The following is a 25,688-nucleotide window of genomic DNA, read 5'->3' as shown; positions in this document are numbered from 1 at the left end:
AGCTCAAATTTTTTAACAACTAAGTTTTTATATCAAATTCTTTTCCTATTAAAGAAATGGGATTTTTTCCATATGTAATTCTTATAAATACTTCTACAACTTTTAGTTAGGCTCCTTAAAGTAAATATGTGTTGCTGTCTTTTTAATTTATTTAATACAACTATTTTAGTTTAATCCGTCTATAATTGTACTTGAAGTATTAGCTTCATTTTAAGAAGAAAAAAATATATACATGCTCTAATAATGTAAGAGATTTAAAAATTATCAGTTTATCATACATCATTCATTTTTAATTATTATTGACTTTTTAAAGAAGTAATATAAATGAATAATATATAATGTATGTATAGATCTTTAATTGACAATATATTAATTTTATACTCTTTCAAAATTGAGGACGGCGCTGACGGCGCTGATATTCAAAGTTTGTAATTTAGTATTTATTATTAATATTGTCTCTATCTATAGTGAGAGAATAATTTTTGTTTTTTATAAAGTCATTAAAATGGGTTTTATCTCTCTAAATAATATATATGCATATAGCATGGATTGAACCAATCCAAATGCTAAAAAAATGGCAATGTAAAAAGTTTGATAGTTTATTATGTTAATATATAATAGATGGACCACTCCAAATGACTATAAACTTAATTGTTGGGAAAAATAAAACCTTCAATAAACCTGAGAAGAAGGAAGAAAGATATTGAAAAAATAAACCTTTATAAAAGAAGAAAACATTTTGAAATAATGTTTTATCAAAAAGAATAATGTTGTGAATCCTTTTGTCATAATGATAGTAGTTTATAAATATGTGATTGGAATATATGAGAAACATGGAAAAATATCATTGATTTTATTGCCATTATGTTTTTGGCACAATATGATGAAAACTCTTTTTATGCCTAGTTTTGGAATGTGCTGTCATTAAACTAGAGTTCTAAGCTCATGAGCTGATTACTAAAATTCTAATTACATAGACTAATTTATGCCTTAAAATTATTTGTTTTTTCTTTACATTATTTATTTACGAATGACAAATTTTATTTTTCATTTTTTAATCTCACAAGATTGCATCTTCATTATACATATCTATATGTGAAACAAGTAATCAAAACTCAGCAAAATTGTTTTGATCGAATAAATATATTTTAATTATTTTAAAAAATGGAACAATGTATCACAACTATTGAAATGATGAGCTAATAAAAAGAAGTGAATTGAACATTTATACTTTTTTTTTGAAATTTAGAAATTAATTAAGAAAATATTCATGTTTATTTAATTTTACATCTATTATTTATCATAAAAAAAAACCTTTATTATTATCGTTGTTATTATTATCTCAACTTTATATATTTATTACATTTTATTGTTAATAATCATATAAAAATATTTTCAAATTAAATTTTAACTAACAAAAGTGATGTGTCATAACATTTAAAGATGATTCGAGTTAAAGAAGTAAAATCATAATATTTCCTTTATCTCTAGTATAATATATTTTTGAATGATACATCCTTTATTTTAATATTATTTTTTATAATTATTAGGTATTAGAAATGAGAGAAATTTATAACCCATCATTTATTATTTAATATTTATCATCAAAAGGGTATTTTTACTAAAACATTACCCCAAACAATATATTAATTATTATTTTTATTTAATGAGTATTATTATAAAAACTAACATTTATTATTATGAGAGAAAATGAAATCGTTTATTATTTTATCATAATTATAGAGAAAATTAATTAATAAAACAACTAAATAAAAAGAAATATAAAAAATAACATACATTTGAAAAGGACATATAAGATTTCTTATCCCGTGGCTGCCGTCGATATTAATATCTCGCTCACGTCAGCTTGGCTCAAGGCATGCGATGTTGATGTCAGCATGTTTCAAAAATTATTTTTTGAGACTTTTTTCTTGTTTTCTATGGTGTTTCTCTCTGATATTTTTGATGTGTTCTAATTCGTTTATTTATAGTCGAAAATATAAAACTTTCTGATAAAGAAAATGTCATTTTTAAAAAATATATCGATAATACTTGTTATATAAGATTTCTTATCCCCTATATTAAATTTGATAATATTGATTGTCCCCTAGGATTTATTTATTTTTAAACACTAGTGATCTTTTGTAAATTCATTTTTTTGTCAATTTTTGCATTATAATAAAATTGTTTAAATAGACACCATTATGCAGTGCTATAAAACTCGACTTGAACCGACTGATCTGATCGGTTCAACTGTGAGCTAGATATTTGACCAATCTGGGCCTCTCATTTAATTATTTTTGCATCAAATTCGGATTGACTCGGTTCGACTCAGTCGGTTTAAGCCTAAAATCAGTTACTCAAATAATTGGGCTGGTTGGACCGACCGAGTCAATCAAAAGAATAATTAAAAAACAACTAAAATGATATTGTTTTGAGATGAAAAAGTCAAATACTTTTAACTTATTTTTAGTTTTATTTATTATCTCTTAACTTATATTATAGCAAAACTTTTGTTGTTTAATTTCATTTTAAACTTATGCGCACTTTTGTTACAATTTAGGCATAATCTATGTTGTTTGATGATGTTTTCAAGTTATTTGTGACATATCATAGTGAAATATTTTTTGTTGATTAGTTAATTAGGTATAATAATGATTTTAAATTTAGAATCTAGAATTATTAAATAATGTTAGCTAATATTATGAATTTTTAGATTTGTTAATATAAACTGAGTTAATCAGTCCGACCATTGACCCAATGGTCCAACCAGTGACTCATTAACTCAGTGCCTTTGCCGATTCATTTACCGATCCAAGTTTAATAACATTACATTAGGTATTTAGAGATATCCATCCATTAACGACCTCCGACATAAAAGAAAATTGATTTTCAGTAATAAGCATCTCTTATCTCAACCTCCTCCCAATAATCATCTCTCATTTTTCACCACTCATGAGCTTACCTTGCATAAATTTCTATCTCTCTTATAAATGGATATTAAAATATTTTCCAACACTCCTCTACTTTCTCTGACTTTATTATCTTATTAAACAATTTTACTAATATCATGTTCTTCTAGAAAGTTTTAGGCCTCAATAGATAAATTATTAGCTCCAATCATTTTCAAATCTTCTGTCATATCAAATCCCCCAACTCTATGTTAAATGTATAAGTTTACGAGAAAAATATATATATTAAAAGTGTATGAATTTCATATTGTCTCATTATATTATTTATCATTCATTTTCAATTATTGTTTACTCTTCCAAAAAAGTATTCTAAACAAAGGTTGGATGAATAAATGTAATATCTAATACTATTAATGTAAAAATTTATACACTATTAATATATGATTCTTATTATTTGTATTATTTTTTTAGAAAATCAACTGATTAAATATGTATAGGAAGTAATGTAGTAGTATTATATAAAAAAATTACACTGTACATTTTTGTGATTCAACAATTATTTAAGGTAACTACGTTATTTGCAGCTTCATATGATTTGGACGGTGATGAAAGTATACTTAGATTCTATTGAACCTGTGTGCTTTATAAAAATTCCTCGTTACAGGAGATTGACCACCACCACTGCACATAATTAAGTTTTCAATACACGTTCCACTATTATTTGGAATATAGATCCATTGTCATAGTCTATGAATGTGGATTATGTTGTCTTATTTTTTCATATCCCATTATGTCCCAATTCAATTGAAAGTTGTTATCTATTTAAAAAGAAAAATCGTAAAAATATAAAATAACTTTTTTATATTATTTGGTAAGATTTGATTGATTTGGTACATACATACATGATTTTTTGGGACAAAGATCCTCTTTCCATAGTCTATGTCCCCATTTATATTTTGGGCTAATTAAAATGTATCATTCAATTAAACAGAAAAATCGTAACAACACAATTATACTATTTAGTATATATTTATTAGACAAAAATAAGAAGGAAGAGACATAATTTTTTAGGATAAATGATTTTTTTTCTATTATTTTTAAAAGTGGTTTTTCCTTGTGCAACTAAGTGTGAGGTGACAAAAATAAAGCCCAATGAAATCGTAAATGAAAAAGTTATCGTGTGAAACTTAAGTTTTGGTTGACACAACTAGCTTAAAAGTAGCTCTTAGATTATGTAGTTGAGAGCTTATAATGTAACGAGAAGCTTATACTTATTAAAATATTCCACAAATTCAAAAAACTATTGTCTTAATATTTTGATTTAAAATTATTATCTTAACTATGACTATTCATTCTTATCATGTTTTATAATAATGACATTTAGTAATGCTCGAACAAATGGAACTGCTTGGTAGGATTTTTTCATAAACAATTAATGTGTAAAATAAAATATGTCTCTAACATATGAACTTGTAGTACGAGTAAATTATACTGATACCTCCTGAGTTTTAGCGAAATTATATAAACTACCCATCACTTTTCTAAACTTACACAAACCCCCTAATTTTTATACTTTCATTACATTAGCCACTTTTGCATGAGAAATAAGTGTGATTTTTTGAACAAAATATGTTATAAATGCAATTAAGTTAAACAAAATATGGTATACTATGAAGACAAGTCCAAATAATATATGAGTCGATATCTCTTTATTATTTTTGATTCGTTACAATATAGTATAAGAGCGATTAAAACAATATCTCTTTAGAATTGTTGATGCATTTTGTAACAAAAAATAATAAAGATACATTGATTTGTATATTATTTGGATGTTTCCTCACAATATACCATGTTTTGTTTAACTTAATTGCATTTACTGTTAAAATGGCAGTAGACATGGATAAGAGAGATTCTTGATGAACAAGAAAGAATGAGAAAATGTTATTGAATTGAATTCCAAAGTTACATTGAATCATCTATATAAAGGGATGAAAACACCAACTACCATAACCAAATTAACTAACCGATTAACAAAAACTCAACTTTTTAACATTCCCCTGCAAGCTGGAATGTATCAAACATTTCAAGCTTGAAATAATTGTGTTGAATACGATGATATACTCTAATACCTCCTCTTGCTGGTGAGCGAATCTTCGTCTCCCAGTCTTAAAATCTGAACGTGAAGCAATACTGATGCTTAACCACCATTTGGCAGAAGCAATTTCATCCGATGCTTAACCATCTATTTGACAGAAGCAAATCAATCATAACGAATGAAAGAGAGAAATGAGATAAACCTTAATCTTGATACTTATATGTTGCTTCAATGAGGAAAAAAAATTATACACTATAATGTTGTGTGTTTAATGAGAGAGAGGGGTAAAGAAACTAGAGTAATAAAGAAATGAGAAATAATTGGGGGTAATAAATGAAAGAATGTGATATAGCTTCCTTAATTTGATGATTGGCCACTGTGCATGATTGGGCATACACTGTTGCATGGTATTCTTGTTTCTTGATGTTATTCTTGGTCTTCCCTATCTTCTTCAAGTTGTTGGACTTCCCCTTCTTGACAAAGATAACAAGTTCTTACAGTAGCATTATATTGCTTTGATCATATTAAAACAACATAATTATTGTTCCGAGTCATAGAACCAAAGAACGTGTAGAGAAGATATCTTGGCCAAAGGGAGATATCTTGTATCATCATCTTTAGTGTCATCTGTTCAGAAACAAATTACAATTGCAAAGAACCAATCTTTCCAGAAGCACGATCAATCTACATTGTAGCATTGCCACTGGATGCAAATGGTGGAACATTCTTTGGACTTTCATTTGGAAGTTGACCATTATTTCCACTCAAAGAGATTGGAGATGAAAAAGAAACAACTGGAAGAACTTAAGGAAAAGTTTGAAGGTATGTACAAGGTGATAAATGATGTGTTGAGTGATAAGGATGAATCTTGAAATTGAAGAATGATAAGCGGAAGCAATCAATCAAAGAGAAATAATTAGCTCTGATACCATGTTAAAATGGTAGTAAATATGGATAAGAGAGATTCTTGATGAACAAGAAAGAATGAGAAAATGTTATTGAATTGAATTCCAAAGTTACATTGAATCATCTATATAAAGGGATGAAAACACTAACTATCCTAACCAAATTAACTAGTCGACTAACAAAAACTCAACTTTTTAACATTTATCATATTTTCTGTTTAAAAGATGACACTTATTTCTTATATAAAGGGTGGTCAGTGTAATGAAAGTATAAAAATTAGGAGAGGTTTGTGCAGGTGTAAAAAAGTGAGAGCGGTTTGTGTAATTTAACTAAAACTCAGGAGTGTCAGTATAATTAACTCTATTAAATATATGAGTATAATTAATTCAAACTTATTAAATATATGAGTATAATTAATCCAAACTTATTAAATATATGAGTATATGAACTTATTAAATATATGAGTATAATTAATCCAAACGTTGTAGGAGGTTAATGTGATTTTTCTTTGAAGTTATGCTAGTTTTATTTTATAAACTTCGTTCATGTTAACAACCAAACCTAGGAAGTTCTAGAGTTTTTATGTTCTTTATTACTGGAGACTTCAATATCAGATAGAAATGTTGACATGTGATGTTAATTTTGTTAAGACTTTAAATCTCCATTTATTTTTGAATTAAATTTAATTAAAAGTTCTAAATATTTTCTTCCCTTCACATTCCAGTATCCGAGGGAATGCGAGAGAGTATGCTTTTCCATATTCTATCAATGGTCTCCCACTCTGTTAATTTGAAAACTTTTACTAAAGTTATAGATGTCCTTTTTTATAAAGAAAATATATTAAAGAAACATAAATAATGTTAACCCAATATTAGAAAAGATTAATTTGTGATTTTTTGGGACCACAATTTAGACAAGATATAAAATCATTATACCAATTAAGAAAGAACAGAGAAGAAAGATCACTATTTAAACTAAACAATTTCCACTATCTTGCTTGAATCAAAGTCTTAGATGTCCTTAATTTAATTGAATCATAGGAACATGTTCTATTATTCCAAAAGCTAATAGATTATAATGTATATTCGGTTAAACAGCAATATGCATGTCAATTTTTTATATTCTTAGTTTGTACCCTCTACCCTTATTATAAAGTGCCTTTATCTAAATTACACAAACTAAGGAGAGTAGTTATTTTTCTTAATTTTTAAAAATATATTATACCATTACAATTTACCATTTTAACTATTCTTAGAAATTTCACAAACTTATTGCTTTTCATTAATAAAAAATGACAAATAAAAGAAAAAACAATACATATTACCTAAAATATAAATATAAAGCCCATCAAATAAAAAACTTAGAGCATGACTTATAAATAGGACCGAGCATTAGTTTAGCTTAATTATAGTTAATCGATTATTGAGTGCATTTATACAAGTGTTGACTGAATTTTTTTAGATTGGATCCCTTAATTAATTTTATGCACCTGCTCAATCTAGTAGGAAATTTTTTAGATCAGATCTTAGATTCCACCATATAGTTAGAAGAAAATAAAATTATCTTCCATAGTGTGTGCATGCGTGCTTTTTGTTTGTATAATTGTATTATTGCATATATTATTGTTTATGTATTGGTGAGAAAATCCATGATGCCAAATTTATAAACATTTATTAATATGCACCCATTTGGACGGCATAATTCAGAGAATCTACGGTTGCAGCCTCCCTCACTTGCTTCCAAAACTTAATCAGAATTTAATATGGTAAAAAATTTTACATTGCCTTAATATCATATATTATCAACAAAACATTAGTCGTTAGATTTCATAAAAATCAAAAGGTTAAAAGTTTGATTTATGAAAGTGATATTTATTAAGATGAGTAGTCACATATTCCAAAAATGATTATTTTTTTACCAACAAAGTGAATAATACCCTGAGTAATACCAAAATCATCTATTACTTTTATTTAAAAATAAAGAGAAATTAACATATATGAATAATGTAACTATAAAAAAGTAAAAAAAAAACTTATATTATTAGGAAATAGATATTTAACTCAATACTTAATTGCATGTAGTGGGAATAAGCTATGGTTTTCTCTCCCACATTTATATATATAATGCCTAATGGCTCAAGAACTTGAAGTAACAGTTTTTTTTTCCATATATCAAAGATAGATAGCTTCAAATTAAACCTAAAGATATCCTGCAAAAATCACTTCAACAGCATGTCTGGTTGGTCAGCTGAAAATGCCAAGAGAGCTTTTCTCCAATCACTCAAAATGGTAAGCCAAAACACCAAAATTTTCAAATTTTATATTTTGAATCTGTTTTTTTCTTTCAAAATTCTCTTATCTAATTAAGTTGGATTTAAGTGTCTTATTATGTAACTCTATGATAGCATTATGGAATATAATATTTTGTACTGCTCTCTTTGGTACAATACATTTAGGTAGAATCAAAATGTTCTACTTTTCGATCTTTTTCAAGTTTTGTTTATACAATGTAAACATATAATATTTTTATTTTATTCTAATATGTCTATTAGACGCTACCTTTTAGTCTAATATATATCTTCTATTGTATAGGCCAAAAGGGGTAAAGAATGTGATGTAGGTGAGTTCATATCAGCTTTGGCAGCAGGCAATAATGCAAGACTCATGGTTGTAGCTACTGCTGGCACAGCCGGTTCCACCACCCTAGCACTAGCCGCAGCCGCCCACCAAACCGGTGGCCGTGTAGTGTGCATTTCATGTGATCAAATTGAATCACAAGCATCAATAAAAGCTCTTGGAATTAATGGGCAATGTGTGGAGTTTGTTGTTGGAGATGCAAAAGGACTTTTGCTAAGTGATTACAAAGGAGCTGATTTTGTGCTTGTAGATTGTGACATCAATAATGCAAAAGAGGTTTTTCTAGCAGCATTTAAAGGGGCCAAAAAAGATGAAAATGCACTTGTTGTTGGATATAATGTTAGGCATAGGGCTTCACGATTGAGACAACTTGGGGCATCATTTTTACCCATTGGAGAAGGGTTGTTAATGACCAAAATAGATCCAAATGTGATGAGTTCTAATGATAAGATTGATCAAAGAAGAAGGGGTAGATGGATTGTTCAAGTAGATAATTGCACCGGAGAGGAACATATATTTAGAGTCACCTCTCCTTAAATGAAAGAGGGAAATTGATGTTTAAGTCGATAGTAGTTTGTTTAATACTGTTCATCAATTTTTAAATTATTATCACAAATTTCTTTCGCATTGTAATTCACATGCCGTATGTTGAAACATATTATACAATATGTAGACTATGAAGTATGCATTGTTAGATATTTCATGATGATTGGTGAAATAACAATCTTAAGATATTAAATATCATAATTCTCACACATAATATAAAATAAGGATATAAAGTCATACCTGAATCCCCGAATCCATGTTCTCTGATCTACTCCTTTGATATACCTTTTGAGAGGGTTTTTGTATGATGGTCTTCCTCAACCAAATCCTTAATTTCTTTTGGGACCTTCGTTTTCTCTCTGATGGGGAGACGTGAAAACTATTTGTGATTTGGTGTATTGGGGACCATAACCTTCCTTATGCATTAACTTATAGGGTTCTCATTATCCCCTATAGGTTAACCTGATGGGTATCCACCCATTAAGTCCATATCCGTTATCAGCTTTTAGAAATCAATGGAGTGCCAGTAATTAGATCACTTATAATGTAACCCCCAAAATAAATAGCCGATATCATTGTATCAAATATATGATGTCCACCTCAATTAGAAATTATAAATTTCTAACAATCTCCCACTTGGGCTTCATATCTTCCTGATACAATTATATCACAGGTTCTTTAGGCATCACATGCAAGCGTGACTTGACCACGATGATCACCATATTAATATACTCAATGACATAGATCAAATATGGATGAGTGACATGAAAATTTCATGCAATGTGATCTCATACATGTCTATTTCCAACTGGTCCTTCTTTGTTCTTTAGTGAGATCAATTCAAATTCCTTAATTGCAACACAATACTTGCAATACATAAGTTCAAAATAGAACAATAAATCATCAACTTTATTGTGCATAAAACTATATATGACGTCCAAAGTAAATCATAAAACATATAGACTCCCACTGAACTAAGGTATCCTAAGGAGCAATACTCATATGAGCAATATGCTCATGAAAGACTTTAGGTACCAAACTCTTAGTCGGTGGATTAACTAGCATAAAATTTGTCCTTATATGTTCTATGAAAATTTGTCTATTTGAATACTTTCTTTAACAACCAGATGTCAATGAATTTTGACTTTGTAGAACTCCTATTGTTATTGGAGTAAAGAATCGTGGACTTGTTGTCACAATAAATCCTTAATGGTCTTTCAATACCATCAACCACACGTAAGCTAGTGACAAAATTCCGCGACCATATGCCATGATCTCATGTTTCAAAACAAACCATGAAATCCGCAATCATGATTGAAGGAGCTATGAGCGTCTGTTTAGCAGACTTTCAAGATATAGCACCTTCAGCCAAGATAAACACATATCCAGAGGTGGAGTGTCTATTGTCTTAGACACCCAAAAATTAGAGTCAGAGTACCCAACGATCTCTAAATTCTCAGACATCCAATAAGCGAACATGTAATCATTTGTTCTCTTTAAGTCACGCATAACACGTTTGACTGCTTTCCAATGATGCATTCCAGGATTACTCAAATATCTGCCCCAAACTCCCACAACAAATGCCATGTCGGGACGTGTGCAAACTTGAGTATACATTAGACTTCCTACTGTAGATGCATAAGGAATCTTTTGCCTCTTGTATATTTCAAGGTCATTATTGGGGAACTATTCGAGACTAAACTGGTCTCCCTTAGCTATAGGGGTATCCTCTGTTTTACCGTCTTTCATGCCAACTCTATCCAGGACTTTATCTCTATAGATTTCTTGTGATAACCTTAGGATACCTTGAGAGCGATCTCTCGGTATCCGAATACCTAACACAAAAGAAACTTCCCCAAGATCTTTCATTTCGAAATTCTTCATTAGAAATCTCTTGGTCTCATGTAATAGTCTCATATCACTACTATCAAGCAGTATATCACCGACATATAATACCAGGAAGATAAATTTACTCCCATTGAACTTATGGTATACACAATCTTCAACTTTATTTGCCTCAAAACAATACGAGGCAATAACTTGTTGAAATTTGTGATTCCATTGACGAGAAGCATGTTTAAGCCCATAGATGGATTTCTTTAATTTGCATATCATAGACTTTGAGCCAACTGACACAAAATTTTTTGGTTGCACCATATAGATCTTTTCCTTAATGTCACCATTAAGAAACGCAGTCTTAACATCCATCTCATGTAGCTCTAAATCAAAATGAGACACTAGTGCCAATATTATTCTACAAGAATCCTTCGAAGATACTAGAGAGAAGATTTCTTTATAATCAATGTCTTCTTTCTGAGTGAAGCCTTTAGCTACTAGACGAGCTTTATATATGTCAATATTACCCTTCGAATCCCTCTTGGTTTTAAATATCCATTCGTAACCAATAGGTTTCGTACCTTCAGGTAATTCGACAAGATCCCAAACGTCATTATCATGCATATACTTTATCTCATCCTTCATGACATCGATCCACTTTTGAGAGTTAGAACTTTTCATGGCTTGACAAAAGTTCAATGGATCATCTTCTGTTAACCCAATGTCATCCTCATGTTCTTGAAGAAATACAATATAATCATCAGGAATTGCACTCCTCCTCTCTCTCTAGTGGATCTCCTTAATGGCACTTTTACTTCTTGAGGTTGTTAAATTTGTTCAATAGGTACTTGAGGGAGAATCTCATTGTTGTCTTGTTCTGAAATATTGTGAGAGACAATATTTTGAACATTATCTTCTATTACTGAATTTATTCCTTGAATGGTAATAGGCACAAGAACTTGTTCACTTCCAGTGACAAGTTCTTCTTCAAAGACAATATTTTGTATGTTCTCTTCCTTCCCAAAATCAACTTCCTCAAGAAATCTTGCATTTCTCGTCTAAAAAAGGAGTCTTGAAGTGGGATCATAAAATTTATAGCCCCGAGAGCGTTCACCATAGCTAACAAAATAACAGCTAACAGTTCTTGAGTCCAATTTTCTTTCATGTAGCCTATAAGGTCGCGCCTTAACTGGAAAACCCCAAATGTTTAATTGTTTTAAGCTTAGTCTTTTATTACTCCAAAGCTTATATGGGGTTTTGCTAACTACTTTACTTGGCATGTTATTAAGGATGTAAAATACGGTCTTTAAAGCTTTCTCCCAAAGAGACTCTAGCAAGGAAGAATGACTAGTCATACTTCTCACCATATCCTTAAGAGTTCGGTTTAATCGCTCAACGACACCCTGCATGCTAGATTTGCCTAGCATAGTGTATTGCAGAATAATTCCACATTCTCTGAGGAAAAACGCAAATAACATTTTCACAACATCCTTATTGTTTCTTTCTTATCTTATTCTGAGAGGTCATAACTAAGTGAGCACTTCTAGTCTTATCTCTCCGCAATCTCTCTTCCTCTTGCACATAGTCTATTTGAGTGTTAAAACTCACTTTCAATTGCCTAAAGTGTGCAGGAAGCGAGATCAAAACCAAGTGCACGAGCAAGTCATCACCAAGTTCTAACTTAAGTGACTTGAGTTTTGATGCGAGATTAGACATCTCCATAATGTACTCCCTTATGTTCCATTTGTCTTTATACTTCATGGATATGAGTTTAGCCAAAAGGCTACTCGTCTCTGCCTTTTTTTCAGAACTTACTTGCACTCCGACCCTCAGAAATAGAGCCCCTGAAATATTCTAGAATAGAGCGTTTCATGATCATTATACACATTCGGTTAGAGTTTCACATTTCTCAATTTTAACCTCATTGAGGATTTCCGAAGTAGAAATGGGTTTCTCCACCTAAAGTGTCAGATCTAAATTCATACAGCTGAGAATAATTTCTACGACTTCCTTATAGACCTTAAAGTTTGTCTCATTTAGCAATGAGATGTTCTTAATTTGAGCAATAAATATTTGCAACACTAATAAATAAATAAACAAATTGCAATCATTATTGCAATTAAACTCACATTCAACCTTAATACTTAAATTTAAATGATGATGGAACACATCACGAGTTACCTAGCACAACATTAATATTCAATCTTTGGACAAAAATATTAACTTGAAAGTGGTACACTCAATGTAGTAAGCAAACATTGATAATCAGTTCTGTCAAACAATAAGCCTTTCTTTGGACCGACTTACTATTCACATAGAAAGTCATATGATTATCACATATTTATTGCTACAAGTATGTTTGTAATTTGGGCCAAATAGTAATATTCCTTTGGGGTGATCACTATTTGCATAAAATGCAATCATACAATTGACTTGATATTTCATACCGATCACTAATGATATTCTTGTTTGTGGTCAAACATTGATCATAATGCATGTCAAATAATAAACCCTTCTTTGAACTGATTTATCATTCACATACGCAACTTTATAATAATCACATGTTTATCATCACATGTGTATATAATCCGGTCAAATATTAATCTTCCTTTGGGTCAATTAATACTCGCATGAATACATATACGCACTAGCATTTGACATTTATTATGAACAATTCACAGAAAAAGATGTCACTTTGGCGACTTCATATTTAATAGATTCACTTAAAATGTCAAACAATTTTATTTTCTAAAAGAAAAAAAAACATTTAGTTGAGTTTGATTCAACACTTAATCCAAAACATATATTATTTATATCCACAATAAATACATATATTTATTATAGCCTATTGATAGCATTGCATCATTCTCATCACAATGACTGCATTTCGAATTCCAATAATGGTCCTTTTGAATTTTCCATCAAAAAATATATTAGTATTTTAAACATGATTAAACATGGCAGGTCAAGCTGTCAAAACAGAAACAATGCTTCAACAATAACAACCACTTAATAATGCAATTAGCCACCAACCAATGCAACAAACCATAAGTGTTGCAACCATTTAAATAAACAAGTCAAGTAATATATAAAACAAGACATGTTCACATAATAGACCCAACACAAGATACCTAACGCAACATCAATTTCTACTCTTTGGACAAAGAAATGAATTTGTAAGTGATACTCTCAATATAATGATCAAATATTAACAATCAGTTCTGTCAAACAATAGTCTTTTTTTGGATCGACTATTATTCACATGAAAAAAAACTTTATAATTGTTATTCATTTATCATCACATGTATGTTATTACTTGGCCAAATTGTATCTTCCTTTGGGCTGAACACAATTCGCATAAATAATCTCATACTCATCTGTGTAATTTTAATCAATTTCTATAATATATGTTACTTTGGCAACATATTGCATCAATTAATTCAAAAATAATTACTAGACAAAAGTACACAATATGAGTCTATTATAAAAAAAATATAATCTTGGAATTAAAACCTTCAGATTTGATATCTTCTATGATTAACAAATCTAATATCACAATATAATCCAAATCAAAAAATATATATGACATATATATCAACACATAAAAATTGATGCAATCTTAATCAAATGCAAAATAGATCTAGATTGAAAAACATAAAAATAGATACAAATCATTATCGAAATTCCAAATCAAATATGATCTTGCATATCTTAAAACATATATGTAACATTATATATATATATATATATATATATATATATACACTTTCATTCACACACTAACATAGTAATGCATATATAATTTTAAGCATTAATTGTAATTATTATATATATAAATATATATATTAACTTTAATCAGTAATTTCAAACATCACAACAAACTCAAGTTGAAAATAATTACATATGTATCTATGTATATTTTAATTCTCAAAATATATAAGGTCATAAATTCCAGATTGTATATATACAAAATAAAAACACATCTTAACACATATATACCACATAGACTTTAACAAATTGCAAAATTGAAAGTGACAAAAGTCAATGTCCAAACAATGAGGCATTAGTACACATATAATATACATATTGCATAACAGAGTCATAAAGGTTAATGCAATGTTCATGCATACATCTGAATACATACTTCAACACATGTTACAAGGATTCATAATACAAATTACTCATAATTGAAATAAGCGGCAGCGGATAAAAGTTATCCTCATTATTCCTAAATACCCAATTTTCATAACCAATAGCGGAAGCATAAAAAATCTACAAATTTAAAAATTAGGGTTCATAAAAATTGGGAAAAAATACATCTTTAATGAAGAACCATAAAATTAAGAACCTAAAGCTCTGATACCACTTGTTAGATAATTCCTAATGATTGGTGAAATACCAATCCTAGGATCTTGAATATCATGATTCTCACACATAATATAAAACAAGGATATAAAGTCATACCTGAATCCCCGAATCCATGTTCTCTGATCTACTCCTTTAATATACCTTTTGATAGGGTTTATGTATGATGGTCTTCCTCAACCAAATCCTTAATTTCTTTTGGGACCTTCGTTTTCTCTCTTTGATGGGGAGATGTGAAAACTATTTGTGATTTGGTGTATTGGGGACCATAACCTTCCTTATGCATTAACTTATAGGGTTCTCATTATCCCCTATAGGTTAACCTGATGGGTATCCACCCATTAAGTCCATATCCGTTATCAGCTTTTAGAAATCAATGGGGTGCCAGTAATTAGATCACTTATAATGTAACCCATGAAATAAATAGCCGATATCATTGTATCAAATATATGATGCTCACCTTAATTAGAAATTATAAATTTCTAACATGCATACCCAAATCAAGTCAAAAAATTTGTTCTGCACCAATAAAAACATGTTATAAAAATTAAAAAAATAAATATTTATTACTTTTTATATTTTGATTCAATATCATTACTGTGAAATATGTTTTTGGACAACAAATCTTTGTTCATATTTTATTATTCCACTCATTGTAACTGTAAAATATAACATGAGTAATATTTACTCATTTGTATCTTTGCATTGATATGTATATATTTGTATGTTTGCACATATCAATTAAAATCGATTTTGATTAGTTTCCATATTTTTTAAACGATTGTAATTTTTTACTGGTTGGGAAGTAAACAACCCAACATCAAAATCAATAATTCTACATTAAAAGGCAATGAAAGTGAGAGTATACAGTGACTTAGAGGTTAGTATCAGGAAATTAATTAATCTAAAATGTTTTTATATAAATAAAAATGCTCACCTGTTAAAATAAAAAGGTATCTCATCATTAAGCTAGATTTGGTCAAAGAATATTTCAATTTTTTGGTGAATGAGAATATCTCAATTTTGTCTACAATATATAGCATATAAAGCCCCTTTCATTCAAATAGATTAATATTGTCACTACAAACAATTAAGTAAAACATACAACTTGAGCCAAAATCAAACTTCAATAAAATTACAAAATCTAAAAAAAACAAATTAAAAAATGCATATTGAACCAAAACAAGTGCACAAGTCCCAATTTTTTTTACAATTTACACAATCTTATAATAATACCCACCATATATATCCACCTGTCCATATCTCTCCTTGGATGGTATAATCTAAGCTGAAACTTCATATTGCATTAAAATACCTAAGAAATTTTTAAAGCAATTTGGCAACTTGGTTGTCTCTATCCCCTCAAAACCAGTTAAAAAATTGATCTCCTAACTAGCCAAAAAATACTATACCTCAAACCAACAACTAAGCACATGGTTTTAAAAAAAAATTTATATCAAAACTATCTTTCACCTAAGAGCAACTAGTGGTTGTTCTTAATCTTAACAGAATAAAAATATTTTTACTCTATTCTTTACTGTGCCGTTTTTGTTTTTAAATAAAAATAATTATTGGTTGTTATTAGGTAAAGGAAGGTAAGAAGAGAGGTAGATGTAATAAGAACAAGTTAGAAAAAAATATATGTTGTTCTTATTTCATGAGTAGTTATAATAAATTATAAAATAATGTGTGAGATCCAAATATGAATGATAATGTTATTTGGTAGCCACAATTGGCTCATCATAACCCCATTATATCACTTTTTTGCATAATTGTACTCATAATTGTATGACAATTATTACATACTTAAATCATAACGACAATTTAAAATCACAGTACTTAACGAGCACCTAATAATCTGTCTTCAACCTTTAGCCTCAACAACAATTAATTAATTAATTAATCACTTTCGGAAAAGATGTTCTTCTCCAAATTGTTGATCTATGTGCGTGATCCAACGACCATGAGCATTAGTAGTGGCAACACCACTTCTGCTTCCTATGTAAGCAATATTCGTATTATACTATAATTGCAGTATGATTCCGAATCATAATGATGTGGCCGCATGCATTGAGATCGTATTTAGACTGCATTTGGACTGTATCAGGCCGCATAAGACCACAATAGACCGCATCAGATTCAAAAATATATTTTTAATCACAAATTAATTTACACTACTATGGTCACAATCTGCACGGCAACAGCCGCAATTGCAGTAACTGCAACCATTACTACAATCGCGACCACAATTTAAGACACTGATACAAACCATTACCACCATGCAAGAACACTGATCTAACAACGTTTGTGCCTCTTTCAAGAACAACGTTCCATCTAAACCCTAAAACGTTTCTTTGCCATGCATTCTTGCATGCAAAAACTTCCCCTCTTCTATTCCCCACCTTGGCTACCCTTAGAGCCCTAGCAAACTCGCTCTGCTTGCAATCCACCACCAAGAAATTAATGGCAATGAGGCATGATATCACATTCTCAGCCTCCTCGGCCACCACTTCGGGTGGCAGTGACACCCCTATCTCGGCCATGGCCTTTGTCTAATGTCTGATTGACCATTGGTCCTGGACTATGCATATGTGCTTTGCACCGGTCTTGCAAGCCGCAACTGCTAGGCTGAAACTTGTGATGATTGGGCTGCCGTCGGACCATGATTCTGCGACGAACTTGTCGTTCCACCCACCCACAAGGGCAGGGCTGAGAAGAACTCAGCTACTTCTGATTCCTTGAAGTTCTCGCACTGCACAATGAGTTCAAAAATTAGAGTATAAGTGGAAAGAATGGGACTTGTTCTCAATTTGGAACTAACATGGTAAATTTTCACTTGAGGAAATTATTAAAGCAATGGAGGACTTTGATTTCAGATATTGCATAGGAACAGGTGCTTATGGTAGTGTTTATAAAGCACAGCTTCACAAAACAGAATCAGAAAATGCATCATTTTTTTCCGTAAAGAAAAATTGTATTAAACTAAGCACAAGTGTCTCCCAATGCAAAAGAAATAATCAATGAGTGATTTATTTAGATGCTAAAGTAATATAAAGTTTCGGATCTATGCATCAATTTGCAAAAGATAAAGAATTTTAAATTACAAAGGAGAAGAACCAAATTCAATATCTAGTACGCAAGATGCCGACAGTGATACACCATTTAAACATCATTAGGTTTTATGGCTTTTGTTTGCACAACAGGTGCAGGTTTTTGTTGATGGGTATATGGAAAGGGGAAGCTTGTTCTGCAACTTAGTCAATAATGTTGAAACTCAAGAGCTGAATTGTGCAACAAGAGAGTCACTGTTATCAAAGAGAAAACAACCTATGCACTCTATCATCATTGCACTCTACCTATTCTTCATGGTGACATAACCAGCAACATTTTACTGAATTCCAAGTTGTAACTACAAGATGGTGTGCTTGTTTTAATCGGTGCTTTAAATTGTTATTATGATTTTACTTATTGTAATTGTGACAAAATATGGTCCATCCAGTCATATGTCATTGTAGAAATTCCTAAAACTGCAATAATACATGCACAATTACGATTGCATAATGCAATCTAAAACAGTGGTTTTAACACTAGCATTAGCATGTGACTAATGAGCTTTCAGTTTCCAAGGAACTATGCGTGGAAACAGGTCAGATCACCTACCAGAGGCTTATTATCTTACCTATAATAGACTAGGTCAGATCAGACTTCTTTCGTAAACAAGTCAGGCTCAGACTTTTTAAAAAGTCTGTTTAATTTAATAGATCAGACTTTAGGTTATCCAAATGACCTATTAAGCCTAACAAGTCGGTCTGTTTAGTTATATTATGTAATAATGTTTATATTATATAATTTTAATATAAGGAATGTTACTCTATTATATATATATAACTTTAATATAAAAATGTATACAAAAATATATTTTAATTGTTAGGGTTATAGGGTCTAGTTAAAAGTATTCATATTAGCCTATTTAAATATAGATATTATGACCTATTTCAAGATAATATAGCAAAATAAGCCTTTAAACAGCCTATAAGTCAGACCAAACTTTTAAACAAGTAAGTATAGGCTTTAAAAAAAATTAAACAAACTAACAAGCCTGACTCAAACTTCTATATACTATATACGCTCAGTCTGTTTAAGACAAAGCCTAGCCTATTTCCACCTTACCATGCACCAATTGATAAATCAACAAATACATACAATAAGTTTAAAAAATAACAAGTGTGATTGTATTATGTAATGTGCTTGTTTTTTCAAACATGATTGCAAATTTTTTTCTGTCACCTCATTAAATCTTTTTTTGAGTAAATATTCATTTTAGTCTCACATATTTTTTTACATTACCAGTTTGGTTCCTCAAAATTTGAAAAATCCAAAATGGTTCTACAAAATTTTAAATGTAAGTCAAATTAGATCTTTTTAACTTGTTCTACAACACTTGATAAATACTACTTTGACCCGCATTTGAAATTTTTTTAGACCATTTTAGATTTTTCAATTTTCGAGGGATCAAACAGGTAAGATCGAAAAACATAAAGGATTGAAATGAATATTTAGTCTTCTTTTTTTTCATTTACTATTTGGTACAATGGAATGAGTTTTTGTATTTATGTTTGGGTTATTGTCAAGAACACCACTAAAAAAAATTGGTCACTCACAACTAAATTAACATGTCAATAAATAAGTTCATAACTAGGCCTCCACAATAAGTAACCCAGACATTACTTTTATTAGTAGTTTTCTGTAACAACATATGCAATTATAACATCAAAATGTAAGGTTGAGGTTGGAATTCCAACTGAACAAATCCAATATACAACTGCAAACAACTAGAAACCCAGGTAGTGTAATATTAACATAACAAAGGTATCAACAAAATTATGCAGGACCTTTTAAAAAGGGATAGGTTTTCTGGCAGGCCATGATTCTATCTTTTGGAAATACTTGGTTGGAACAACACCATCAAAACCTTCTGTCAAGAGCACCTTGTTCTCAGAAATATAAAGCTTCATACCTTCTGAAATATGATGGCAAAAAAATGAGTAGTCTTATTTTTGTTGGAGATTTTAGTTACTAGCATAAAACAACAAAAAAGATTCAACATTTCAAGATGAACTATCATACCTTCTAATGCTTTTCTAACATCTAGAAATATCAGAACATTGACGTCTCGCCTCATACCTGGGTGAGGAATAGAAAACGATAAGAAATAAAGTACAAAGATGAAGTTAGTCCATCTTTACCAGAATTTATTGCATGTATGGGGAAAAAAACTGAATAAAGTGAGGGGATACCCTTGGTTATAGCAAAAGAATTGTTATATTTGGTGTCAAGCTAAATGATCAATCACAAGTCACCATCCTTTTCGTCATTCGGTCGTTATTTTAAACCTAATCTCTGGCCTTAACATTCTTGTTGGAAAAATTACATGCTTACTTAAAGCAAAACAAAAAAAAAAAATTTTAGATTCTGAACACATAAATTGAACTTTTTGTTAATAGGTATATCATATTACCACTTATTACTTCTCCATCTGTTGGTAAACCACAAGAGAAATGAACATGCAACCTCGTCATGCGCTTCAGACCAGATCCTAGAATTGATTCCAGATTCCTTTTGTAGGTTCCATGCACACAAACTGTACATTGTCGCAATCAATAAATGAAACAGACAATTTAGCAAAAAAGAAAAAACTACAATTTATAGAATATGCTTATAAGAAACAATTTATAGAATATGACTAGCAAATACAGTATGAGGCCGAGTTTACAGTAAAACAAGTCCAGTAATTATGCACCTGGAACTTCTTCCGCTGAGAGGACGGGCTTTAGTAAGCTTTCAGTTTCAACAGCCTGCATATGAAAAGTTAATAATGGTATTGTAAGAGCAGATGAATAAAATTGAATGAATTCACAACCCAATAGTTGAACATAAAATGTAGTGAGAACATTAATCTGATATTTGTTTTCAATGCACTATTTTTATGGTAATCAGAAAAATCAAGTCATTGCAAATTTTATGACAAGGTAAAGAAGAGGACAATATTACTAGAAACATAACATTTTCCATTCACTTCACTGGGAATTTTAAAGATTGTGATCATTCACAAAAGAAAAGATTGATACCTACATCAACATTTTTTGAAATTTCAAGCTAGAACATGGGCTATTGCTCTCTAAATTCCACCTAATGCTTAGTTTTGTATGAACTCTTTAGATTTATACCTCCATTAACCTTGACAGTCGAAAGGCAGAAAGAGAAGGAACAACAGATCATGTGTCACTTACATGTCAAATTTAAGTTGTTTTCTGAATCCCATATGTAAAGTACTTTGGAGAATTGGACTTTCCTTTCATCAAAATTAACTATGAAAGCACAAATTTAAAGTTGTAACACTTCACAAATGAAGGATAAGTTGAAGTCATATTAGAAGATCTTAAAGAGAAAAAAGGAACCATAAAATGATGCAGCAGGAAACGGAGGAGAAAAATGCATGACATTAAGTATTAAATCTAATTTTTCTTTAAAGGTGTCAGAACATGACACTGCCTTAGGAAAGTCACAGAAAACTAGGTGCTTTGCCATTTGAATGCATTTCATTTCAGAATACAGACCAAATTAGTTCTAAGTTCAATTATTCCTTCATAAATTCAAAAGCGAAGTGGATGCAAGAACATTTGATGGATGAATATTTTACCGTTATGGTGTGGCCTTGGTTTGCACGTATTAGTGACTCCCCATTCTCTTCAATGAGGCTGAAGCGCTGCTTATTATCTTTTCTAACAGCCTAAGAATAACCATGATATAATTTAGAATAAAACATTTTCTTCAAATGAAAATGAAATAGACATTACCAAAAACGATTGACATTAATGACTAAATAAAAGCAAATAAAAATAATGTAGAAGTAGGATTTACAGTAAAAGAGGTTATAATTTTAATAATCATTCATAAGAAACATAAGGTCATAGGCCACAAACATTTCATAGCACTATGTTAAATTCTAAGACTCTAAGAATTAGCTAAAATTTTCCCATAATACAGCAACATGCAAATATTCATAGTCAATTTACTAAATTGTTGATTCACAACAAAATTAATTGCTGAAAGGATGGATCAGGTAATTCATAAGCTATGACCACTTTTACAAGATCAAGAGTTCAAGACTGTGTTGGTCTTCTAAGAAGGGGTTAGAAAGAAATTTCTATGGAGACAATACAATGAATTTCAACCATTTATGCTAAATAACAACAAAAATAATATCATTTTATTTTTATGTATGAAATTTCCGTATTTCATCCAAATGCTTTTCTCAGAAAATGCAACACAAAAAACTCATTATGATAAAAATGACATTGACAGCAAAATATGTAATGGGCATGTGAGGATGCAGAGAAGTTAAAAAGTAAACATATATTAAATAGCTGACCTCCCTAACGTCGTCGATAGTGTGGGATCTAAGTGGAACATTAGCAAATGTCTTCAAATTCAACTTCAGCAGATCATTAACTTTGACATAACCATCATTCCTCACATTCAAGTTCAATTCAGATGCCATGTGTCGTAAAATTCGTGTCCTGAATATATTACAACAAAACCATAGACCCAAAATACAAAAAATAAAATCAGTGACCAAGAATAACATATCAAAGTCGTGCATAAGCATTCAATATTGTTTTACAGCAATCAATTTGTTTTCTTTTAACAGTCTTTAACATAATATCATACCAGAAATTTTACTTTGTTGCTCCAAAATCCAAAGGCAAAACAGAGCACATAAATTAATCTAAGGAACTTGATCTGATTGGCTAAATTACAAAGATAAAGTTCACACAACATTGGTTCTTTTTTTGGTACTAGTTTTCCCTCTCAACAAGTGTCGCTATCAGGAATCGAATCATTAACCTCTTGGTTCTTTTCTAGGATCTACTGGGGCCTTATATCACTAGACCAACGCCTTGTCGGTCACAACATTGGTTCGAATCATAAAAAGAATTGGCATACATCCACTTTACATTACAAACAATACAACAACAAAATATGAAATTCAAACTTGGCAGCTAAGAAATTCAACAATAATTTAAAGATAAATTTACAGAGAGAAACACAGAACAAATTGTTAACAGAAAAATAAAAAGATTCATACTTACATGAGTCTGCCAAGAGCATCAATTTTATCCTTTCCAGAACTACTCCCTCTTGTTCTTTCTCTATTGTTTCTCATCTCTGGAGCCCTCCCACTACCACCACTATCCACAAAAATTAATAATAAAAATTAGTTCAAATTAATTTTATTCATTAAAAAACAAAATCAGCCTCTATCGAATCGATCATAACCACTACCAGCATTCCACGAAATTGTACACCACAAATAAGAACTAAAAAAGAGATCTATGATTACATAGAAAGACATCACAATCCCTTGTGGAAAAATGGAGAAATTACTCAGACCGAAATAAAGATAAAAATTCGGTAGCCTCTTGGACTACGCCACCTTTAATAAAAACACTGAAACTTTCACTAGAAAACAGAAAATACTCTTAGGCTCTTAGCTACCCATTTCGGGATTTATTTTGGTACTACGAAGGGTATATCCTACCCCTATGAATAAGGAACTAGTCCCGGGATTTATTTTGGTACTACGAAGGGTATATCCTACCCCTATGAATAAGGAACTAGTCCCGGGATTTATTTTGGTACTACGAAGGGTATATCCTACCCCTATGAATAAGGAACTAATCCCGGGATTTATTTTGGTACTACGAAGGGTACATCCTACCCCTATGAATAAGGAACTAATCTATTTAGAGGTCTGTGCTTGCCTCTCCAAGAAGTATCATTCTCAGGGATCGAACTCGGAGATCTAGTGACCTCACACCACTAGACCAACGCCTTGTTATACCCTCTTCAGGATTTACAAAAAATAACTGGGTAAGAATATTACAAAAAGTAGCACAATTTCAATAGGAGAAGACGCTAATAATAAGAACATAAGAAAAAAAATGATATTTTTTATTAATTTTGAAGAAGATTATAACTAACAATTTTGGAGGATTGTGAGAGTATGATGAGGAATTGGGATTGTTGATGTTGTTATTCATTGAAACAAGAACAGAACGAGATTGAGATGCAAAAGTGAAACGTGGAATGTGGATACGACAGTGGCGCAAAATAAGAACGCTGCACTTATTGGTCAATGAAGTGAACATGGATTCTCGATTGAAATCGAAGAGTGAAGAACTATAGCCATGAAAAAGAGGGAAATCGATAAACCCTAAACGACGTATTATGTTGCGTTTAGATGTTATATCGATGGCCTAGATAAATCCACACTTTAATTAATATCTACAAATTTCTACATATTTACATGGGTTTGAAATTTGTAGATATAATGTACCAAAAAAATATCTCCAAATTTCTTACTAAGTATGAGAGATCCATTTATTCTATGATTAATTTTTAAAAAAAATATATTTTATCTCTCTATTATTCATTTTATGAAAATCTAATAGTTTACGTGATATGAATTAGTTATTAGATATGAATTCATTATATTTTCATAAAATGAATAACTAAGATAAAGATTATGTTTTTTTAACTTACTTCTAAAATAAGGAGATCCCTCTCTATAAATATAAATATGAGTGTAGTCAATACATTGTTAGTATAAAAATTTATACAGTGAATATATTGTTCACTCTTCAGTTGTATTATTTCTATAAATAATCAATAGTAATTAAATATAAATGATTAATGATGCACTACAGACTTCCAAGCCAATTTTTATAACATTATTTCTATTTGACTAATTGTTATGTTTTCAAACAATCAATATTTCATAAAAACTCCTCAAACATTATATTTTTTTGCAAGTATATGTATAATGATAATATTAAATTAGTAAGAAGAAAGTTCTCACCTATGCATTTTATTTTAATTTATGCTTGTTGGATCGTTATTATTTAATTTTAATTTTTATATATCAATATTATATTGTCCACTTTTAATTCTAGAATTTTTTAGCATCTTATTCTAAATCCATTTGAATTTTGATTATGGTTTTTTGTGATCATGCAATGTTGTTTTCATACCATCGTGAGCCTCATGACAGTGTTTTATTATTGACTTATTATTATTATTTTAATGCTAGTAGTATTCGTAGAGGTTATTTTGAAGTGATAAATTGTTAAAATATTCAATTTGAAATAATAAACCCTACAATTTGTAGAATTACAAATAAAAGAATCAAGAATATAAGTCTAACTAAAATATATAAAAATATTGCCACCAACATCCTTTTGATTACTTCTTAAAGAAAATACAACATAATTTAGTCATCTTTTAAAGTCTTAAAAAATAACTTAAAAATGAACAGGTAACTTATATTTG

General features: G+C 30.1%; 2 protein-coding genes and 1 pseudogene across 3 annotated transcripts; 1 reads left to right on the top strand and 2 right to left on the bottom strand.

Moving 5' to 3' along the window:
• Positions 8,088 to 9,099, top strand: LOC109342441. The gene is made up of 2 exons (XM_019580424.1): positions 8,088 to 8,201; positions 8,505 to 9,099. Exons 1-2 carry the CDS (start codon positions 8,145 to 8,147, stop codon positions 9,084 to 9,086), a joined length of 639 nt encoding a protein of 212 aa, XP_019435969.1. The 5' UTR covers positions 8,088 to 8,144; the 3' UTR covers positions 9,087 to 9,099.
• On the bottom strand, positions 17,200 to 18,683 carry LOC109356862 (annotated as a pseudogene).
• LOC109350416 (tRNA 2'-phosphotransferase 1-like) lies at positions 20,007 to 24,601 on the bottom strand. Of its 2 annotated transcripts, none has more exons than XM_019591661.1 (8): positions 24,342 to 24,601; positions 23,450 to 23,545; positions 22,729 to 22,876; positions 21,997 to 22,086; positions 21,097 to 21,151; positions 20,815 to 20,937; positions 20,424 to 20,480; positions 20,007 to 20,316 (listed from the first exon to the last, which is right to left on the bottom strand). In XM_019591661.1, the coding sequence occupies exons 1-8, from the start codon at positions 24,506 to 24,508 to the stop codon at positions 20,192 to 20,194; spliced, it is 861 nt and encodes a 286-aa protein (XP_019447206.1). In that variant the 5' UTR covers positions 24,509 to 24,601; the 3' UTR covers positions 20,007 to 20,191. The 2 variants fall into 2 exon arrangements, with proteins under 2 accessions (XP_019447206.1, XP_019447200.1); XM_019591655.1 differs by having other exon boundaries at positions 23,450 to 23,548; positions 24,342 to 24,600.

Source organism: Lupinus angustifolius, chromosome LG01 (assembly GCF_001865875.1).
Source record: "Lupinus angustifolius cultivar Tanjil chromosome LG01, LupAngTanjil_v1.0, whole genome shotgun sequence".
Classification (NCBI taxonomy): Eukaryota; Viridiplantae; Streptophyta; class Magnoliopsida; order Fabales; family Fabaceae; genus Lupinus; species Lupinus angustifolius.
Note: the sequence above shows the minus strand (reverse complement) of the source record. Positions and strands in the feature narration are given on the sequence as shown.